Here is a 23330-nt window from a genome sequence, read left to right as displayed (position 1 = left end):
AAAAGTTACTGTCTCCCAATAAGACCCTCTATAAGATTCATAATCTTAGATTGTTCAGTTTTGTGTATCAACTGCGGCGACTGCGTGTCCATTATATTTCGTGAGGGTCCGTAGAATAATATCACAGTGTGTTACAGTCAACAGTTTGATATTGGAAATGATAAGGGTGGCAGTTGTATTTACCACATGGCATGTATTACCGAAGTACCTACACGGGCAGGTTTAAGCTTACATAATAATATCAAAAGCTATAGGAAGTGAACGGATGTGTTGCGGGTGCATAGGAGGCCATCGACTCCTACGTAAATAAAATTAGAAGATTGTTTCGCCTAGTTATTACATTTTCAAAATGTCATGCCATAACTAGGCGAAACAATTGTCACAACATTGATCTTTATGTGTTTTTTTTAACAAGAAAATGCAACTTAGTAGACACAAAAAGTGTATGTTTGATTTAACATTTAATACATAAGTAATGGAGTTCTACAAATTAAACGCCAAATTCATTCATTCATCGTTCATTTTGTGTAATACCACTTTAATTAATGTGGTATTACAAAAAGCGAACGATGAATGATAAGGAAAGTGTTGTATTGACATACCACAAAGAAAACAATGCTTTTAATATACAAAATATAAATTAATATATTCGAGTCACATAGTTTTCAAATCAAAATCTAACCGAGAAAATATTATATTATTTTGTAATAACAAAACACACCGTGTTTACACAAAAAGGGATTCCTTGTGGAATACACGTGAAAGAAGAATACAATGACTTCCGAAACACACCTGGCGGGGTGTAAAGAAGACGGCATATCTGTCTCGGCCAATGTTTTGTGCATCTAGTCGCATCGGGGTGGAAAGACGGAGAAGGGTGTAAGGGGTAGTCGAGCCAAGGAGACTTTCCTTTTCTCGCTCGAGGGTATTGTGCCCTCGCTATTGTACCGTCACCGCCGGGCCAATCTTAGGGTATCTTTCGGGAAGGGTAGCTTTTTCAGGAGCGGCGACACAATGCAAGCAACAATTACCGCGGAGCGATGAGTACAGTGTAGTAAGAAAACGGATGCTGTTCCGTTGTACCGCGATGGCGAAACTATCGGTTGGTTTGTGAAGATTCATACGGATGCGAGGTTCTCTAAAGATCATCTTACTACATTACTGTTAGATACAAATTATGTAATAGATTCAACGTGAGTTGAAAAGAATCGCATAATCAAATTAACGGGGCAACAGCCTACTTCCTTTCCCCCGAAAATGAACGGGTTAAGTATATTATTACGACAGTTGAATTGCAAGGAGTTGAATCAAATTTGATAAAAATAATCTCGCGCGTTAGAAGTGAATCTTTTTAGGATCTAGAAACAGTTCATTTTATGCATTGCTCTTTGCATTTGTTGACAATTTTATTATTTCAGGGTTAGAAAATGGTTACTTGGAATTTAATCGAAGAAAATCTCTCATATAAATTATATTAATTTTTTATTCATCGATTTCTATTAATTCATACTATGACGTATACGACAGAAGGAATAGATTTTTTAAAATAACCTAAGGTCAAAGTCACTCTGAAATCTAGCTACGGCTTATGAAACATCGCTTATCACGTCTCTGCTTCGGCTTCAACTTCATAAGTTTCAAGTCTCTTCCTACTTATGACTGGGTTTACTCTATGTTCAAAATTACGTTAATTTTAGAAACAGTTCTCCCACTCTTTCCTTTCAACTGATGTTTTTTTTCGGAGAAAGGAAAGCGTTTCACTTTTCCGTCTTATCCAAGCTAATTCTTCCAACCGCGCGTAATAAAGGTTCGCCTCAATAGCGTTCAGATGAACGGTAAAGACGAATACGTTTTAACGGCACCCTGTTACAATTTCGGCCGCATGCAAAGTAGGACTTTGGTTCCTCCGATGCAACGTCAGAAGGGTGGGGAAATGGCGCGACCCCTAATTCCATACTTCGACCGGATTTGCCCATTAATCTTTAGGATAAACTTCTTTTCGATTCAGACTCTCCATTGTGCGGCGATACACGAATTCACGGCGCAAGAATCAAGAAACTGCGACGGCAGCTGCAGGGGACCCGAGGAACAAAGGGCTTCGCAGACTGGAAAATGTTAGCGCGCCGTGATAACTCTAGGAGGCGGTGGAGACTATGGCACTCGAAGTTAACGAATTTGATTGTATCGGCGAATTAAGATCAGATCCATTGTTGTTCAATGGTATTTGAATAGGGCACAGAGGAAACCGTTGGCAATTCACGGTCATGGATAAACGCATTGTAATTGAGCGTTATACTCGTCAATTGCAGACAAGAGACCACTAACTACCTTAAAAATAATAATTAAACACGAAATTTGAAAGGGTTTACAGTGAGCACAGTATTGATGTCGTGGTGTGTCCCTCGTTTCGTACAATTTGTCTTTGACTTGAGCTTTGATCTTTCACTTTTCCCCTTTTTCTCCCTCCCGTCCCTCTTACAGGTATTCTTACAAATGTGGAATTTTGTAACTGGAACATTAAAAATACTTTTTTTAACCCTTGTTCATCGGTATAACTTTATGCTACTCTTCTGTTAAATTCAAAAATAAAATTTAAAAAATCTTAGGATGTAAGGAAAACAATAAAATTGTTTCATGTCTATGATTAATAATTTCGTTGATTGATTTGGCAGTCACTTTGTGGTAAAATCTATCCACTTTTAATTTATGTTTTACTTCTATTCTATTTTTTTTAAGGAATAACCCGCAAAGACTCTATTAGAGGCTTGTCTGCAGGTAGGACAATAAGGATAGGGAAGGTAAATGTTAAAAATAAATCACAAATACCCAGACGAATTGAAAATAAATCTTTCTTGAATTTATTTTACACTTGGCGAGAATCGAACCCGCGGCGCCAGTTTCGAAGTCGAGCGTCTACCCAACTACGCCACGGCGACTGTCATGTCATTTCTAGTGGTATTTACTAAGTAGAACTAAGTTAAAATGTACGATTAATGTTTGATCTCTTAAAAGATGAATTAGATATAAAAATCCGAAAATTTATGAAGGGGCCAAATCATAGCCCTTGGGGAACGCCGTAAAAGTCTTAGCGCCGAAGGTGATTTATGACGAATACATTCAATGCAGCTTTGGGGCCGGTCGCGCGCTGTATGGAGGATTGACACGTCACAGGCGAGACGTAATAACACGCCTGCCGATTACAATAACAATGATAATAAAACCAACAGCTGTAAAGTCATGAATCGGCGACTGTAATTTGAATACTACGGCCAGCAACTGGCGCGCGCCGAGATCACGGAATAATGACTTCGATATTGTTTCGCGTTTCGTCAATGGCGAATGGCCACTCGGCGGGGTGGCCCTAGAATCCCTTGGTCTAAAACCTTTTACTATCGCCTTCAATACAATTTAATGCCTGACTAGAAGAAATGAGGATGTAGAAATATCATGATACATAAAAAAGAAATTAAAAGTAATTTCTATTACTAGGATAATCTAACTAATTTCCTGTCATTTTTTTTTTAACTAGATTTTAGTTTTGTTCCGAGGTTTGTTTTATTTTTTTAATTAGTTACTAGATAGTTTTTTTTTATTTATTTTTTTATTTTATTGAACCAGTTATCGGGTTTTGTCGTTACCGACATCTCAAACTGATGGGAGGCTAGAAAAATTCTATGTTATATACACAACTGGGTATGTAACAAGTTGTGTATATAATATATCATTTTTCTAGTCTCCTGTGTATATAGCATAGAAATTTGTCTAGACTCCCACCAGTCTGATGATATTGGTAACAACAAAACCCAGTCACTACTAAAATAAAATAAAAGTGGAAATAGCTGTAAAGTTGTTGTTTTATTATTATTTAATAAATTTATATTATCCACTGACACTTCGTGATGGAATTGCATTTTTAATTTATTATTAGATTAAAACCAATATTTTTAGCTTTTCCACTTTTTTATTTGACCAGCGACCGGGTTTCGTCGTTACCGACATCATCAGACTGGTCTGATGATGTCGGTAACATAACCAGTCTGATGATGTCGGTAACGACGAAACCCGGTCGCTGGTCAAATAAAAAAGTGGAAAAGCGAAAAATATTGGTTTTAATCTAATAATAAATTTAATAAATGCTTTTCTTTCGAAATTTTATTTTTTCACTAAGGCTCATTCTTTTTATCATTAGTTCAATTTACCATAGAATAATTATTATATTACTTTAATATATTATAGAATTTAATATACCATTGAAGCGTCCTTGAGATGGTATTTTACAAATATGGCGCTATATAAATTATGGTATCCAAATTTATGATTTTTTATTATATTTTTAAAGTTTTTTTGCTTGATAAGCCCTCGCACCAAAGTTCGCCCGGTGCTTATTTTGTTCCCTTTGAAATACAATTAACTTTGACTGGGTGGTGTACTTTTTGAGGGCGCGGGGTGGGAGTGAGGTGGGGCGAGGGTCGGGCCAAGGGCAGGTGTGCACATTGCAATACATTCAATCCACGGCATAAAGCCATTGAAGGAATTTTATCACCCGTAATAGGGTGCCAAAAAATACCCCAAATTTGGTTGGTAAAAATAATAATAAAATATGTAACTACCTACAGTATAGGCACGAGCTTTCTTGCAATAAAAAGCACAAACGTAATAATTTTAACAATGAAAGATCGATTAAAATAATATAATAATATATATTTTAGATTAAACCGAGTGTCAATTCATTAACAATTGCTAACTATTTGGAAAGATGCACATTTTTAGCTTAAACCGAGTATCATTTTTTCAGCAAATGCAAAATATATTAATATAAACCGAGAATCCATTTTATCAGTAATAGCTACATAAATACCTGAACAAGTATATGCACATTTTTAGGTGAAACCTAGCATAATTTTTTTCAACAATAACAAAATTTTTGACGTTTTTTAGGTTAAACCGAATATCATTTTTATCAATTGCAAAATAACTTAATATAAACCGAGATAAAAAATTTCATCATTCACATTTTTAGGATGAATTGAGAGTCAATTTTTTCACCAGTTCCAATTACGATGACGGTACTTATTTTAATGGTGGTAGAATTAATTTATGGATTTTCGATGCAATAAAATTGGATATATAATATTTTGTTTATGAATTGGCCAGCCATATCAGGTTTGCACCCTTACACGTCGGAAAATTAGTATATCCAGCCATTCAAATGACAAATGCTAACCCCCGATGTCTGGCATCTTAAACAGGCTTGACCAGAGATCGCACATCCTACCCCGGTCTAACGAGCCACCGGCCGAGTGCTCGCCAAGTTGGCTGTGCATAATACAGAACGGCTCTTTGTGGAGCAATGCACCTGGTTATATAGAGTGCATTGTTTTATCGGCGGGGCATGGAACTATCGGGAATTTTTTAATGGCACGCGACACTGCAGCTTTAGCGATTATTATAAGGGTAATAAACTAGAGCTAATAGATGGAAAGATGGACACAAAGCCCACTGCACGTGGTTATTTATTAACATAACCAGAACTCGCCGTTACTTAATTCATGGCTAATGATCGAAAAACATGTTCATCAAGATTTTTATTGATATCTCATCGTAGATTAAAAATTCTGGACTGTCATTGGCTTTGCCAATTAAATGTTTGGCGCATTATACACAGTATACAGTATAATATTCCCATTTTTTTAAAGGAATAACCCGCAAAGCCTCTATTTATGGCTTGTCTGCAGGTAAGATAGTTTGGAAAGGTAAGGTAATGCGAAAAAGGGATAAGAATGAGATAATGAACTATCTCATGATTTGAAAGATATTGCTATACAGCCCGTAAATGTACTCAATTTATCACAAAAAAAAATTGAATAAAAATAATTAATATATAAAATATTCATATTTTCAATTTTGAGTATTCAGTGTGGGTTCCACTATACTTATAAGTATTTAATTTGTCAAATCAAACAGATTTCATACTGTTTTATAGTAATTACTGTCGCGTTTTTATTTTTTTAATAAGTATATATTTCTAAGAGGGAAAGTGTAGCCATTTTATTTGAGGAAACATAAATTTATATAATTTAAATTATCGGAATTGGAAATGGTCAAATTATCATTAATTACGCTCGGGCAACTTGCCGCGTTATCGGCTCGTGCTGGTGGAATTACTGATGCGTGGTCGTGTCAAATTTAAAACAACGAAAAAAAACACAATCACCCCCAAAAATAAGGGGAGATCTAAATTACCGACAGAAAAGTGTTTTATACGAAAAATACCGATAGACACAAAAACTACGTATTGCACTTTCGAAAAATGATCGAGGGATGAAAAATATTATAAATATACGAGATTGGACGGGGATCAGGACCGTCGAGGTGCTTATAATCGTTTTTATTTGCTAATTAATTTGATTTTTTCACTATAATATTTATTCAATATTACCATGGACTGGTACCTGAAGCGGAGGGCCGATCACCTTTCCTTCATGTGTAAACGATCAAGATAACACTGCGTTTATATGACACAGTGCCCTATGCACCATTGGAGTGCGGATAAGGGTTTTATTATTATTATAATTAAAGAAAAATACTTTCGCTTTAATTCATTAGAACATGTTTTTTCCTGTAAAAATTGCAAAGAACTTGTTCTTCCTCCATAACGACAGCCTGATCACGAGAGGCGCAATTTATGAGTGCTAAAATATTTGATTATCTCTTATTATCCTTTTTTAAATCCATGAATGAGAATACGTTCAAAAATAAATATTCTTATAAAAATTCCATATTAAAATCATCCAGTTTTCGGTAATCAATAAATAAATAATGCAAATTTTTCAAACGCTAATTCTCTTTATACCGAGAACTCCTCTTAACAGCTGCCCAAGACAAGGACAATTACTCTATAGTCGGCGTTAGGGGGACCTGACATGACACGCACAGAAGAAGAAGAAGAAGATGAAAATTAATATCTTACCGGTGTAACAGAGGGCAGCCAGGGTGTGGGCGTGCCTCCTCATGAGGGCTCTGGTGCTAGTCCAGGGAATCCTCACGAGAAGGTGTTCGATGAAGTCGTAGTTGGTCACTGCGTACGTCTGCCACTTCAAGAGTTGCAAAACCAGCATCTCCCAATGCTGTGAAAAAGAAAAATTTCAATAAAATAAAGGGTAATATAATTCTCTTATAATATAAAACTACCCTTTTGCACTAAAATAATTGAAAAAAAAAATTATGTATTAATTTTAAATCAAACACAAATTTTTCGAGTCTACTAAGTTGTATTTTATTAACAAAAACACATAAAAAATTATATTGTGACAATTGTTTCGCCTTGTTAGGGCATTATCAAACGAATGTTTGTTTCAACAAACATTCTTTCAACAACACGCATTATCAAACGAATGTTTGTTGAAACATTCGTTTGATAATGCCCTAACAAGGCGAAACAATTGTCACAACATAATTTTTTTATGTGTTTTTGTTAATAAAATACATCTTAGTAGACTCGAAAAATCTGTGTTTGATTTAAAATTAATACATAAATTAAAATGGAGTTCTACAAATTAAACGCCAAATCAATAAATGAAAAAAAATCTTAAACACACAATTATGAAAATTTATAAAACAGTAGTGAAGCTCTTATATTGATATGACTTGACAAAAATTCAAAACAAGAATCAGGGAACGTTTTCTTTAATTTTAAATTTTAATTTCAATTAGTAAATACCAATTCGTAATATGCAAAATGCAAGTTGATATGCAAAATGGTAGTCAAATATTTTGAATCGGTAAAAGTAAGAAGATAATAGATAAACGATAGACAGGAAGTTTCATATTAAGGAATGCGAATTCATGACGACCAGTTCTGGGAATGCGATAAGAATTTGTCTCGGCAGTGAAACGGATTAAGGCTGTTGGTATTGAAATAAGATCAAACACTATTATTATGACATACGAAGAAATCGAGCGCAAAAATAAAAGATAAAACCGAAAGGAATTTGGCATTGTTTGCACACTGCATCTATGTACACCCGTATCAAATGGCAAGGAGCCAGCCGTGGGTGAAAGCGGTCTACTGTTTATCATCAACAAACTAGCGAACGACTATTCATTCATCGAGTCCGGATGTTTTGACTGAGCTTTTGTTTGACCTTTCACTCACACTCAGGCGCCACCTACAAACAGACTTGACCAGAGATAAGAAATACATACAGCACAAGAAAAAACCGAAAGAAATTTAGCATTGTTTGGGCATTGCATCTACACCCGTACCGCATGGCAAGAGGCTAAGGATGGTGAAAGGGGTCTACTGTTTATCATCAACAAACAAGAGAACGCCTATTCATTCATCGAGTCCGGAAGTTTTGAATGGGCTTTTGCTTGACCTTTCACACTCAGACCTAGTCGCCTCTTAACGCCTACAAACAGAACTTGACCTGAGGTAAGAAATACAGCGCAAGGCAAAGCTGAAAAGAACTTGGGATTGTTTGGGTATTGCATCTACTACACCCGTATCGCATGGCAAGAGGCCAGGGGTGGTGAAAAGGGTCTACTGTTTATCAACAACAAACTAGAGAACACCTATTCATTCATCGAGTCCGGAAGTTTTGACCGAGCTTTTGCTTGACCTTTCACATTGAGGCTCAGACGCCTCCTTACGCCTCCAAACGGAACTTGACCCGAGGCAGAGGTCAATGGGACCTACGACCGCGCAAGAAAATGAGTGCATTTAACGGAACCGCAATCCTTTCATTGTTCCCCGACTTCCTCTCTTACGACCAGTCCCCAAGACATCCTGGGACACCGCCCCGTGATAAGGGTAATTTATATAAATATTAACTTCCTGATTCAACAATACCTACTCGACAAGGGTCGAGGTAGAGATTTCAACACTGGGTATAATTTGCTTACAACAAAAACCTAGTAATAAATATAATAGCTACTAGCCGCTTATAACAACTACTCGCAGAGGTAGGCAGAGAAAATAGAACGCCACACAGGTCTGTCTTTGAAAATATTATTCGCCTCTTTCATGTTCATGCATCTCCTCATACATACCCGACGATAACTTCAAATCCTGGCCTGTTCATGTTCGAATATCAGTTTTCCTAGACATTCTGTTTTTATTCCTAGCTATATTCGACGCATATATTTGTTCTAACATACAATTCCTTCCTCACTCATTCGTTCCATATCATGAGAAAATAAATATGATGCAAGAAAATTTAAAAATATGATAAATAAACTACAACATATAATTTAAAGAGTAGTGTCTCTAACAAGACAACAATGCAATAATACAAGGTTGAGATAAGCATTATCGATAAAATTAAGAAAGGTGTATTTAGATGGTTTAGACATGTGGAATAAACGAGGGAGGAAAGAATAGTAAAACAAATCTGTGAGGCGAATGCAGTTAGAATTAGGAGCAAATGAAGGCTAAGGAAAACGTAGCATGATCAAGTACTTGAAAAACTCGAATATGTTCAGGTTAGGAGTCGGAATAATCGGCGGGTATGTATGTGGAAATGCATGAATATGGTAGTTCTATTCCCTCTGCCTGCCCCTGCGTGAAGCGGTGTGATAGTTAAACTAGCAGTATTTTCAAATACCATGCTAGAACAATATTTACATTTCAATAAAGTAATTGAGCCAAGATTGTGATCCTTGGGTAATTTTCTACGACAAAAAATAGTGTTGTTTGGTCGTGGCTCGTTGCACACCTTTCAGGAAGCAGAGAGGGTTGAGTATATTGTCATAACTGCGCCAAGAGATGGTAATTAAAATATAGAATATCGTAAAAGTCCTAACATAAGTATAGTATGAAATTCAAACGATTTAAACAGAAGAACTTTTTCATTGTTCCGAAAGAGGCCCAATAGTAGCCCTTCAGGACTGGTATAGTAATTATCAACAAAAAAACAATTGCTTGAAGTGTTTAATAGCCAGTTAAGAAAACCGAGTTTACAATGGACCTTAAGGGAGCTCTGGGACCCCTTGAAATAATCAAAAGGTGTTGTAATTTACCTAGCCGTTCATTGTTCATTGCGCTGAAAGCTGAACCATTTTTTGTACGATTGAAAATATCCACGCTAGTTAAAATGTAAAGCGAATGACGCAAAATCAGTCTTCGGCAAATCTTGTCGTGCGTTACAACCACAAACTAGAAAATTACGTGAGATTCCACGGCCAATCTAATCGACAGAAGAAATAAAGGGTTCTTTGACGAAATTAGCGGAAGGGTAGCAACAAAGTCACTCGAAGAAAACGAGCTCCGCAATTATTTTATTGAATACCGAATCATTTATTTCAATAAGAAATGGCCACAGTCGTTCATTAGACACTAGCAGTGCGTGTCCTTTTAATAAACCGATTCAGTTCCCATCGAATTGTAATGAGGGCAAGTTGTGTACATAATATTCATAAGTAATTTGGCCGTATGGGGGTTCGCGGTGAAGACGCGAGGGTACTCGCCGTATGTCGCGAAGGATACAGGCGATGTGTGGGTTGGTGGAGCGTCGGGGTCGACAGTGCGCGATGCTCCAAAACGGGACTTCCGTCTTGGGAACCACCGGCATATGGCACTGTAGATGGGCAAGATATGACCGCAATACTGTGTGAACATTTTGAAATAACCATAACACCATTGGGTTCAAAATGGAAGGCACACCGTGATGACCTTTCAATTATTCATTTATGTATAAATAATTCAATTTAGCTTAAAAACTCTAATTCCTTCTAATATACCCAAAACAAGTTTGGATTCTTGTAAACTTTCTTTGAAGAGCTTTCAACAGGGGCCGAAGTGAACACCACCCAATGAAAATCAATTTCGGAGGAACAGAAATAATTTAACATTTTAAGCTTTGAATACCTTGGAAGCAAATGTATTTCGCAATCTATGATATTCAAACTAAATTACATTTTTATATAATACAAAAAAAAACTTGGTTATCAATCATGGCTAGGAGTGGTGAATGTTACACTTGTACAAAGTGATCACTTAAACCAGCCTATGACGAGTCGCAAACCTAAAATGTTGTGAATAAATTACTTATGTTTAATGTAATTGATAGAAATATATACAGGGACTTGGAGCGAATATAAACGACAGAATGTAAATGTGTTTTATTAATACCATACATGTTAAGAAAGGGAAAAAAGTTACAATGAAGATCGTGCGAAATATGGTTCATGCGAGGTTTCTTAATTCGTCTGCAAGGGACTTTAGTACAATTTATTCATAAAAGTTCAGAGGACCTGCATGAAATTATACTATTTAGATGCATCAGATAGTCAGGGTGCGTGTGAAGTATGCCCCGTGAGAACCAGCGCCCCCGGAGCGGCAACTCACCAGAAGGTCAGGGATTGCAGCCCTGAGGTACCCCGCGTTGGGGAAGATGTCCTTTCGGCAAGACAAGGGTCGTGTGAAACGGAGGGGGAGAATGCAAATCTTTATGGAAATTTCTTTCAATTAACAACACGGAAGCGGGTCATATGTATCATACTTTGCCGTATTAAAATTTACAGTAAGTCTATTCCCTCATATAAAAGCCCAATTTAAACAATTTGGATGTATGCAAAGTTCACATGGATGTTTGGAAGTTAAGCATGAAATTGTCAAAACAAAGTAGACTAAATGCAGTCGAAATGCGTTCTCTCAGACGAATGTGCGTCAAAACGATGCATGATAGATGTTCGGATAGTGATACTGTGTAAGGAAAGATTGCAAGGTTGAGGTAAGAATTGTCGATGAAATTGAAAAAGGTGCGTTGAGCCGCAGATTGTTTGCAAAAAACAGATTGGTGTGACGTTCTATTCTTTCCGCTTACCCCTGCGGTAAGTGCCGTGATGGTTAATTACTTAGTTTTTTTATCAAACTATTTGGATGTGTGAAAGGTTTACAAACACTGAATTCGAAAAAAGGTTGGAATTGTCGATGCAATAAATAATTGACGACGAAGTTGGAAACAAGAATATCAATGCGGATGTAGTTGAGACAAAAAAACAGGGCAGCTACAAGAAAACCAAATATGGATATACGTACAATTTGAAACAACAAATATTATTTTTAAAACAAATTATTGTTAATAGAAAACAGGATGGTTTGATCTACTTCCGATCACAAATGACATGTTTCCCGTGTAACCAACTTCGTAAGGAACAATAGACCCTCAGAGTTCAGACCTTTGGGCGGCATTGTTATTTGAGTCTCGGAAATACAGAGGTTTAGATCACACACAAAAAAAATCATGGGATCTTCTTCCGATTCGGGCTACGTGGGAATTGCGGACCCCAACACAATTATGAATCGAGCACCTAAATAAGTTGCAGGTAAGAAAACCAGGGACGATTATTTAATAACTGGTATTTGCGGACAATTTTTACCCAAGTCTGGATTGCGAAATTAATATGAATTTAGATAAGGGGTATTTTAAATTGACAACTAGGCCATGGTTGCACGAAGAATAACATCAATACAAAAGGTGCAATATCGGCAATTGATTTTGACAGCGTATTATCGATCGGCCGAAATGGGCGTGAGAAAAATGACATAAAACCACATATCACATACTGCTGACGGTGTCCTACATAGGCGATTTTGTATTGTGAACCCATTGCCGCGGAAATTATGACAATTAGTTCGGAAGTCAAGGTGCGAGGTGCGTGGATCAAACAAACACTCTCGAATCCCGTGAAACAGGATATGACTCCAAATAATTAAGTCCATGAGAATTTATTTCTGTCACCACCTGCTTTCCTTACACACTCACGGAATTTAATGCACAACTCATTATTTGGGAATACGTATTTACTACCACGATCATTCGGCGAGCCACCCATTCTTTGTATTCTAAATCAATAAAGAAAACAAAGCTCGAAATTCCGAAACGAACTCCCACAGAGGAACTGTTCAACAAATTACACTTATAGCAGTCATACAACAATACGCTTGAATAATCCTTTAATGTGCATTTAAGAATAACTCTCGCATATCACAAGAAAACACCTTCCAGCAAAGCATACAAATCACAATCTTAATCGAAAGTCAATAAATAACTAAACTAAGTATAAAAAAGCTACGCATAAATGGATAATGGGGTGGGTAGATCTGAAATGGATCACCTCATTCGGCCATGTCTCATTTGATTGCATGCCATAAACAATTTTCTTTTCATATGTGTAGTTTTACAAATTGTAAAATATGCACAGGAAAACCCCGTGAGGGCACATTATTGTAAATTGTAATTATGTGTACGATGAAAAGTAAATAAATAGATTCTCGAGGGATTGCAAGAAACTGGTTTCATAACTCATTAAAAAGGAGAAATTACGAAGATATTATTTTTCTTCATTTTAATGGCGTGTGTCGACACGCATCACGGACTACTCCGGGGTCAAAGTTGTCGTCCGACGGAGGCACAGGAAATACCCCGGTGTCGCGTGATGTCAGCGAGGCGCGAAAGCAGCCAAGACGAGAACGGGCAGCAAGGAAGGAAGAAGGAACCAGGCGGAAAGAGTCACGCGGGTTGGACTGATGTCTTATATCGGCAGGATGTCCGAGGCGAGGAAATGAGTGGGCCAAGACAATACCAAAACTCGACAAGTGTGACAAAGTGAGGCGAACTGACACGTGCTATTAAATACAACCAAAGTACCGTAGATATAAAAACACACAAAGATAAACCACAAGCTAATTACGGCACATTGAAAGCCCTCCCTACCGCGTTCCCGGATCTGATACATAAGCATATAGGCTTCCTGACAGACCTCTCTCGCAAAGGAATTTTACTTTATGAACTAAGTTGCATTAGAAAATGTGGAACAATGCAGATTTTACTGTGAATTTACATTAAATAGCTTTCAATTTTCCTATCATGCCGATCTAAGTAAATACAAGTTTGTAAAACCACCACCAAGTTTCTAGAGGTGCCCCAGTGTAGGCAATGAAAGGGATTAGTAATTAGTTAGTTGAGTTCGTCAGCTTGATCCAATTCCAACCCGACGTTGACCTGTACACGGATACTTCCACAACTCCGACCAGCGCAGGAGACAGACAGCAGTGCAAAGGCATTTGCAGAAAATGTTCAGTCATCGCATATTACACTCAACCACAATTACGATACACTAATTAGCCTAATTTACCCAAGCATAAGCTGGAAGAAACTATTTACTAACTAGTCAAAAAAGGGTTCATTGTAGGAAAGCCACATTCTGGAGAACATAACCTTTCTTCCTTTCACAACCTTACATTACAAGACACAAAGCTGTGTGCAACATATGCTATAAAGTCTTATTAACACAGGAAGCAGAGGACAGTCACGTAAAGAGTAGTGTTCGGTCGCGACGGAAACAGTGATCGAACGATAAAGAATAAAAAAGACGGCACAATAATTATTAAAAGCGATGACAATCTCTGGACACATGGTAAGGCCAATTTAAAAGCGGAAGAAGCAAGTGGATGAGGATAATTTAAGGCGGACGGGAAGACGCATACAGAAATATAGATTACTCGTGCTTGACCAAGGTATTAGAAGTGTGTCATTTATAACGCATACGAGTATATGCCTAAGATAAACTCATATTCAAATTGCAATTACCCGGAATATACCAAATTTCTTTTGATTTTGGTTTGTGAACATTGACAGATTCATTGATGTAAGCCAACAAAACTATGAAAATCGTAAGAACCTGACCATTGAATTAAGTTTTGATCGCAAAAAGGTAAAATTCAGATAGAAAAGTAAGTGTAATGGAAATAATATTCCATTGCAAAACGATTACAATAAAAGTGTGCTTTTCAACAAAAATTGTTAACTGAATAATAAAATAATTTAACAACCGGTTTCAGAAGTCAATGTAGAACAAAGGCAGATTTCAAGATTGTACAAGGTAAGCTACCTTGAGGTAAATTATTTATACTATAGGTGTCTCAACTTGAAATGAAACACATCTATCGTTTGCATTTGAAAGAGGATGGAAGTCAGAGCATCGCAGAGATTTGAGTCTGAGAAGGTCAGACTTCCATCTTTTTTCATATAAAAACGACAGATGTTTCATCTCAATTTGGGACACTTTTATATTGATATATCATCCGTAGGGTGAATAATCCAGTGTCTGATGATAAATTATTTATAACTATACCGAAATTTAATTATAATATCATGCAATGGATACAGAAGTTCTAGATTTTGATCAGTAAAAGTATCAGGGTATCATATATGGGACAGAGGATTAAGAATCTAGTATCGACTGACCCTGAGCTCCTCGGGGGTGATGCTGTTGTCCGTATAGGTGCAGAGCATGGCCACGGGCAGCACTCCGGCCTGGCGGATCTTGGAGGCGAGCAGGAGGCACGCGGACGCCAGCAGCTGCAGCTGGTGGCGCGGGATGGCGCGCGTGCACAGCGTCCGGTCCAGGAAGTTCACTGCCAAGGGGAACACTTGCTCTTCGCAGGACTGCTCCTCGCACACCTGATGCAAATTGGTCACATAAGACTTTAATACGTTCATTGCATTCAATACACATGTAGTTGAAAGTTTACCCTTCCAGTCTTGATACAATATATTGAACGATTGGTGTTTATACTCGCTTGTCTCAAAGCTAGTATAAACGTGAGCTGCGCGTGAATGCTACACGCAAAGAGAATAGTGTGTACGGGTAGGTACAAATAGATTGGGGGTTAGATTATACTTAAACACGTACGAGTATGTGCAACATTTGAAACCCCAAAATAAAAATTTAATAACTAAACTAACCATCACGCCGCTTCTCCGCAGGGGTAGGCAGAGAGAATAGTACGCAACACGCATGTATTTGCGAACAATCTTCGCCTCTGCCACATGCATGCATCTCCTGATACATACCCGCCGATTATTCCGACTCCTGACCTGATCGTAACCAAGCATTTGAAATACTTGAGCATACCAAAATATCCTCGGTCTTTTTCTGCTTCTATTACACGCCACATTTGCCTCATAAATTTGTTTTACTATTCTTTCTTTACTCATATGATTTACATACCCAAACCATCTCAACACACCTTTATTAATTTTATCGATAATGCTTATCTCAGCCTTGCAATCTTTCCTTATATCAGTCATTCGAACATCTATATCATCATCCAACTAACCATCACGCTGCTTCCCCGAAGGGGTAGGCAGAGAGAATGAAACGCCACACCACTATGTCTTTGCAAACACTCTTCGCCTCTTCCACGTTCATGTATCATATATATACATCTTATAACCATCATTCGAACATCTATCATACAAAATTGTTTTGATAAATCAATTGCTACCTGAGACGAAGAACGTTGAATTGCAAAAAAGTAATGAAAGGCATCACACGTGTGCCGACCTGAGCTAGAAAGTTTCCTCTTGAACTATGTATTTAGTCTTGAATATTGAGCTTTAGGCAGAGGGGGGTGACAACGCATAAAGGATTCCAACATCCTCGTTTCACCCGTTCGCCGACGTCTTCCAGAGATGAATTGAATGGCGCGTTTCCTGCAGGAAGCGAATTTAAAGCCCTGAGAGTCCTCGCGCAAACCTTGTAGGCACAAAAAACGGATCAATGCAATCCTTTATGATCGAAACGCTCCGAGACCTGTTTTAAATTCAGGGTCAGGGTGGTATTCGATTAGAGGAGTTCTCCAATGTGAACTTGAAAATCCTAAGTATGACTATCCTGTATTTGTATCCTGTAATTCTGCGACAGTCGCCTCAAATGATCTTGTTCATATATATTATATAATAAAAATAATAAAATCCTTATCCGCACCCCAATGGTGCATAGGGCACTGCTTCATATAAACGCAGTGTTATCTCGATCGTTTACACACGAAGGAAAGGTGATCAGCCCTCCGTTTCAGGTACTAGTCCAGGGTAATATTGAATAAATATTACAGTGAAAAAATCACTAATATTTATTTGACCCCCCCTGGGAATCAAACCCGGAACCTCTAGAACGGTAGCCGAGCGTGCTGACCATTACACTACGGAGGCGGACATATATTTATATAAATAAATAAATAAACATACATTTAAACAATGGATAAAAAATGTGGTATGTGATCATGACCACGTGAGTCATAATAAAGGATTAATAATAGTGATTCAAGAATAATGTTTTAAAATTGGTTCATATATAATAGAACTTCCAAGAATCTGAGTAGTGTGGTTGTCAATAATGGGTGGAATTGGTGAATGTTACAAGTGTGTTAAGTGAACAAATAAACCAGCCTATGACGGTCGTCAGCCCCGTAAATGCCCAGACTTCCATATTCTTCTTCATCATTGATGACATGTCAAAATATAATATCATAATAAAGGAGTCATATTAAGGATTTTTTTTACGTATACAAACGAGTATTCCGGCTATAATAGCCCTTGCCAAAATACACATAAGATAAACATGTACATATATAAATTAATTTGTAAATAAATAAATAAATTTCTTGGAGTTTCCTACGACTTGCTATACTTTTTTCAAAATTTAAAGAAAAATTTGTAACTAACTAACTAACTAACCATCACGCCGCTTCCCGCAGGGGTAGGCAGAGAGAATAGAGCGCCACACCACTCTGTCCTTGCAAACATTCTTCGCCTCTTCCACGTTCATGCATCTCCTCATACATACCCGCCGATTGTTACGACTCCTAACCTGACCACTTTCAAGTATTTGGCATACCTGATCGTGCCATGTTTTTCTCGGTCTTCCTCTGCTTTTTTTCCCGCTAACATTCGCCTCATAAATTTGTTTTACCGTTCTTTCCTCACTCATTCGTTCTACATGTCCAAACCATCTCAGCACACCTTTCTTAATTTTATCGATAATGCTTATCTCAGCTTTGCATTCCTTCCTTATTTCACTATTCGCACATCTATCATACATCGTTTTGTTACACATTCTTCTGAGAGATCGCATTTCGACTGCATTAAGTCTACTTTCATCCTTCTTTGAAGAAATATTTGTGTTTTTATTATTTACAAAAATACTTATATTTCATACTATTCCTGTAAGCCTTAGCGGCTCATTATTAGAAATAGGTATCAAAATGTGGTAGAGTGGGTTCGAACCGAGAAACTCCGACTCGAGAGTCCGCGACACTAACCACGGGACCACAACACGACACTTTATGTATTTCAAGTACTTGAAATATCAATGGTCAGAAATTATTATTATATTATTATTAAAAATATGGTCAGAAAATGGAATAATCATCAATTATATATATATATATATATATATATATATATATATATATATATATATATATATATATATATATATATATATATATATATATATATATATATTTTGTCCGCCTCCGTAGTGTAATGGTCAGCACGCTCGGCTACCGTTCTGGAGGTTCCGGGTTCGATTCCCAAGGGGGGTAAAATAAATATTAGTGATTTTTTCACTGTAATATTTATTCAAAATTACCATGGACTGGTACCTGAAGCGGAGGGCTGATCACCTTTCCTTCATGTATCAACGATCAAGATAACACTGCGTTTATATGACAGTGCCCTATGCACCATTTGGGTGCGGATAAGGGTTTTATTTATATTATATTATATTATATATATATATATATATATATATATATATATATATATATATATATATATATATATATATATATATATATATATATATGTATACATATATATTTTATGTACATACTTATATACATATATTATTTTCAATCATAAAATTTCTCTCTGGAAATTCTCGTTACTTTCCGAGTATGTTTATCAGCATTAGAGATTTTAAGAAGTAGCATACATTTTGCAGATTCCAGGTTTGAACACTATGTTCATTTAAGGTAAGCACCATACTTACAAATACCCGGGTAGGTACCTACCACAAAAGGAAGGGTGGTGCATAAATACCCATATAGCCGTAACAGGTATTCCGAGAAGTTGATCGATTGTTTACCTTGGGTATTTTTGCATGTCGTTATCAGTAGAAGGTAAGATAATCTATTTCAAGGTAGATAAACTTACTTTTTAAACCTAACTTCGGAGAAAACTAAGCCGCGGCCGATTTAAATAAGGTCTCGAGTGACCTGCGTTAAGCGATAGGCGATCATGTGCAGAAATAAGGCACTTTGAACATTTAACTAAACTAACTAACCACCACGCCGCTTCCCCGCAGGGATAGACAGAGAGAATAGAACGCAAGACCATTGAATTTTTTTATTATTTAATAATGAGGTCAAGGGATCTTGCGTCCCTTATGTCACTGCGACCATATTAGGTCCATTGTGACCACTTTTAACATAAGCATAAAAATAAAAGTTTTGCAACTTGATATGAATAAAATACATTTAAACACTCTCCTTATCATTCATCGATCACATTGTGTAATACCACATTTAAAAAAACACACACGAATTCGTGTTTTCATTCTTAATAATGGAACGATTATTCCGAAACCGGTAGTCACGAATTAGTGTGCGTGTTTTTTTAATGGTATTACACAAGGTAAACGATGACTGATAAAGACAGTGTTATATTACCATACCACAAAGTTTATTTATTTATTTAATTGAAAAGAAATAAAGTAGACTGAATGTAGTCGAAATGCGTTCTCTCAGACGAATGTGCGTCGAAACGATGCATGATAGATGTTCGGATGGTGATATAAGAAAAGATTGCAAAGTTGAGGCAAGCATTGTCGATGAAATTAAAAAAAGGTGCGTTGAGCCGCAGATTGCTTGCTAAAAACAGATTGGTGTGGCGTTCTATTCTCTCTGCCTACCCCTGCGGAGAGTGGCGTGATGGTTAATTAGTTGTTTGGTTGGGGGTATGTACCAAGTAAATACAAATAAAGATTGTTGAAGGAAATAATTAAAATGTCTCAAAATTTTTGAATAGTACATATCGCTCACTCCTTTCAAGAACGTCATAATCAAAAATCGTCAATTTTCAGTTGTGCGTGTTTTCGGAATGCCCAAAAAATGTACTATATCCCAGCAAAAGAGGCATATTTTTAACTTAATATTTACCCGCTACAGGGCAGAAAGTGTTGTTTTTGCATTTTGAAGAAAAGGTATTGTTTAATCATATATTTTAATATATTAAATATTTTTCAAATGGAGAAAAAATCCATCAGGTTTTACCTAAAATGATCTGTTGCACAGTAAAAAGTTCAATAAGTGGCTTGATATTTATTTTTAATACGTTGTGATTTTCGAAATTTAAAAACGTTCTCTTGAGAAATCATTTTTTTTGATTTATGACGTTCTTGAAAGGAGTGAGCGATATTTCAAAATACAAAATTTTTGATAGTACATATTTCGTATAAATATGCACTTAAGTGAGGTATTATTAAAAAAATTATACTGCACTTATTACATTTATATATATAATACCACACACAACGATAATTTCTTTTGAAAATATTTGATTAGGTGTCATATGGTACAAAGACGTATGTGTGCATGTAACGTTATACATTAATATGAATATCATGTTATGTGTATAAGATTTACATACGTAAAAGCCTCATTGTTACGCGTAATAACAAAAACATTCACGATAAGAAAAAAATAATAAGGCATTTTACATAACTAAACATTTCAATAAATCATTCGTAACACTCTCTATCCTGCCTAAAATAATATTAGGGATAATAAACTAATATTGAAATTGAAGTTATTTATGTATATTTTTCTATGAATATCCTCATAAATCCTTTAAAACCGGAACTTCCTCGAGTCACGACATCCTTAGTTGTATCACGTGTGTGATGAATGATCGGAAGTGACCGAGACACGATGTCAAGATTGTAATATTTTCGTAACCGTTCACAAAAAGACACATGATATTTCTACTTAATATCGGAATGTAAACAGTAAACTGTAAGCCCTTTTTATGGTACAGTGAAATATTCTCTTAAATGTTCGGTCGGGTATTCTAGAAAATTATCCAATAAATTCTTGGGTTGAATAATTTTATCATTTCAATGACAATTATAATACTTTCACCTATTGTATGTTAAAAGTAACGATGGAAAATTGTGTTTAATATATAGGGGCTAGTGTTAGTAATTAGTAGATAAAATAAAAGGAGAAAGTATGTTTAAATTGCGAATTTAAAAGTCAAAAATGGCGACCATAATCACTTGTAGTAAACGTGTAATTTTTACAAAATGTTGTAGGTAAATATGTTTTTTTATACCTCCAACATCCACGTGGTGACAACTTTCCTCATGAAAGGCTCAATATCGTCCTGGACGTGTTTGAAGTAATCACAACTCGGCATGGACTCCTTCTCCAGAGCCAAGAGATTCGGGATAATCCGAGGATCCGTGCTCATCATGGGATCAATGGGGGCGTAAATAGGCTGCGGCTCCGCCCCGGGGGGGCTCACGGGGCCCGCGGCCTGAACCTGCATGTCCTCGGCACAACTGAGATCCATCGCTCAAAAAAAATCAATCAAAAACGCACGTCACAATCAGCTGCTTTTCGCGAACAGCTGAGCTAAAGAATCCGCTGACACTGTGGGAAAACACCGCAACAAGTTCTCACGAAATGTTAATTTTTATTATTTTCACTCTTATATCGCACATTTGTTAAATATTTTTTTTAAATTTTGTCAACTGTCACTTTGTCGTAAATATTCGTGTTCTGGTGCGCAGAAGGGTGCGCAGAGCGGCGCGCAACACGTACCGCGGTCGGCTAACGAATGATGGAATTCCGGAGTACAGTGGCAGAAATATTACTTGACCGTGTTGATTCAAAAGGCTTTCGTGCGAGCGTTGGGTTTTTGTCCAGGGGTCGCAAACCCCCTTTCCTTAAGTATTTATTTATTTATTTGAACGTATCGCCCACTCCTTTCAACAACGTCAAATATCAAAAATCGTCAATTTTCAGTTGTGCATGTATTCGGAATGCTCAAAAATGTACTATATCCCAGCGAAAGCGGCATATTTTTACTTAATATTTACTCGCTACAGGGCAGAAAGTGTTGTTTTTGCATTTTGAAGAAAAGGTATTGTTTAATTATTTTTTTAAATATACTAAATATTTTTCGTATGGAGAAAAACATTCAAGTTTTACCTAAAAAGATCTGTTGCATAGTTCAATAAGTGCCTTGATATTTATTTTTTATACATTTGATGATATTTTTAAAATTTAAAAACGATCTCCTGAAAAATCAAGTTTTTTGATATATGACGTTATTGAACGGAGTGAGCGATACTAAGTTGATAACCACACTACTCAATAGGGTATTATCACTCGGGAGGAATATTTAATTACATACCTATAAAGGATTGTGAAAAGACTCGTTTTATGTTTATAACGGCCGATATAATCAATATTTTCATACATCATTTTCTTTGGCAAAATTTGCCTTTGTAAAAACGTCTCTTTTATAAGTTGGTAACGAATGACGTCACAGAAACGAATCCGAACTACTACTATTTCAACTATTTAAAGCAGATACATAAAAGGATACGCCCCACAACACACCCAATGATGTAAAATTTGATGTCGTATGGCGGTGTCCGTTTTTCGTTTTATGAAAAAATCTCAAGTTTATCTTTCATATTTCTCTTACTTCTCTACAGATTTCAATAAGAATGCTTCCGATAGTCTTGTGATTTTTCATATTAATTTATTAGCCAATCGACCAACATCAGAAAAATATTTTTTTCGGAACTCCTTGATGTACGATTAATCTCATGATACATATGATCTTACAATAGCTTTGTATATTGGATTGAAAAGGCTTGTATTTATCTGAGAACCTTTTTATTTGGATGCAAGATCCGAACCCCGAATTATTTTTATATATCGGGAAACGCCTGAAAACATTTTTTTTCTGGAATGCCATGTAAATAAACTGGCCCGTATTGATCTTCGAGAGAACCCAGATGGAAGAAGACCTCCGAAGCGATGGTGTGACAGCTGGCAGTCCATATCACAAGAGACTGATGACGGAACAAACAGATCCTCACATCGGAAGGAAGAAGAAGAAACAAGTATATATCGCTCACTCCTTTCAAGAACGTCATAAATCAAAAAACTTGATTTTGCAGGAGAATGTTTTTAAAGTTTAAAAATATAATACAATCTATTAAAAACAAATATCAAGCCACTTATTGAAATTTTTAGTGTGCAACAGATCTTTTTAGGTAAAACCTGAAGGTTTTTTCTCCATTTGAAAAATATTTAGTATATTTTAAAAAATAATTAAACAATGCATGTTCTTCAAAATGTAAAAACAACACTTTCTGCCCTGTAGCAGGTAAATATTAAGATAAAAATATGCCACTTTTGCTGGGATAAAGTGCATTTTCTGGGCATTCCGAAAACACGC

At 36.4% G+C, this 23330-nt stretch overlaps 1 protein-coding gene across 1 annotated transcript in view; it reads right to left on the bottom strand.

Moving 5' to 3' along the window:
• Window positions 1-21674, bottom strand: part of LOC148312178 (G1/S-specific cyclin-D2-like) — a 34661-nt gene extending 12987 nt beyond the window's left edge. Inside the window, exons 1-3 of the mRNA XM_088277640.1 lie at window positions 21186-21674; window positions 15252-15467; window positions 6971-7127 (exon numbers count right to left, since the gene is read on the bottom strand). Coding sequence (XP_088133766.1) covers window positions 6971-7127; window positions 15252-15467; window positions 21186-21425 — 613 coding nt within the window. The 5' untranslated portion in view covers window positions 21426-21674. The remainder of the gene's footprint in view (window positions 1-6970; window positions 7128-15251; window positions 15468-21185) is intronic.
• Between the last annotated feature and the right edge of the window lie 1656 nt (window positions 21675-23330).

This window comes from Brachycentrus maculatus, unplaced genomic scaffold (genome assembly GCF_059751285.1).
Source record: "Brachycentrus maculatus isolate JH-2025_06_01 unplaced genomic scaffold, ASM5975128v1 h1tg000049l, whole genome shotgun sequence".
NCBI lineage: Eukaryota > Metazoa > Arthropoda > Insecta > Trichoptera > Brachycentridae > Brachycentrus > Brachycentrus maculatus.
Note: the sequence above shows the minus strand (reverse complement) of the source record. Positions and strands in the feature narration are given on the sequence as shown.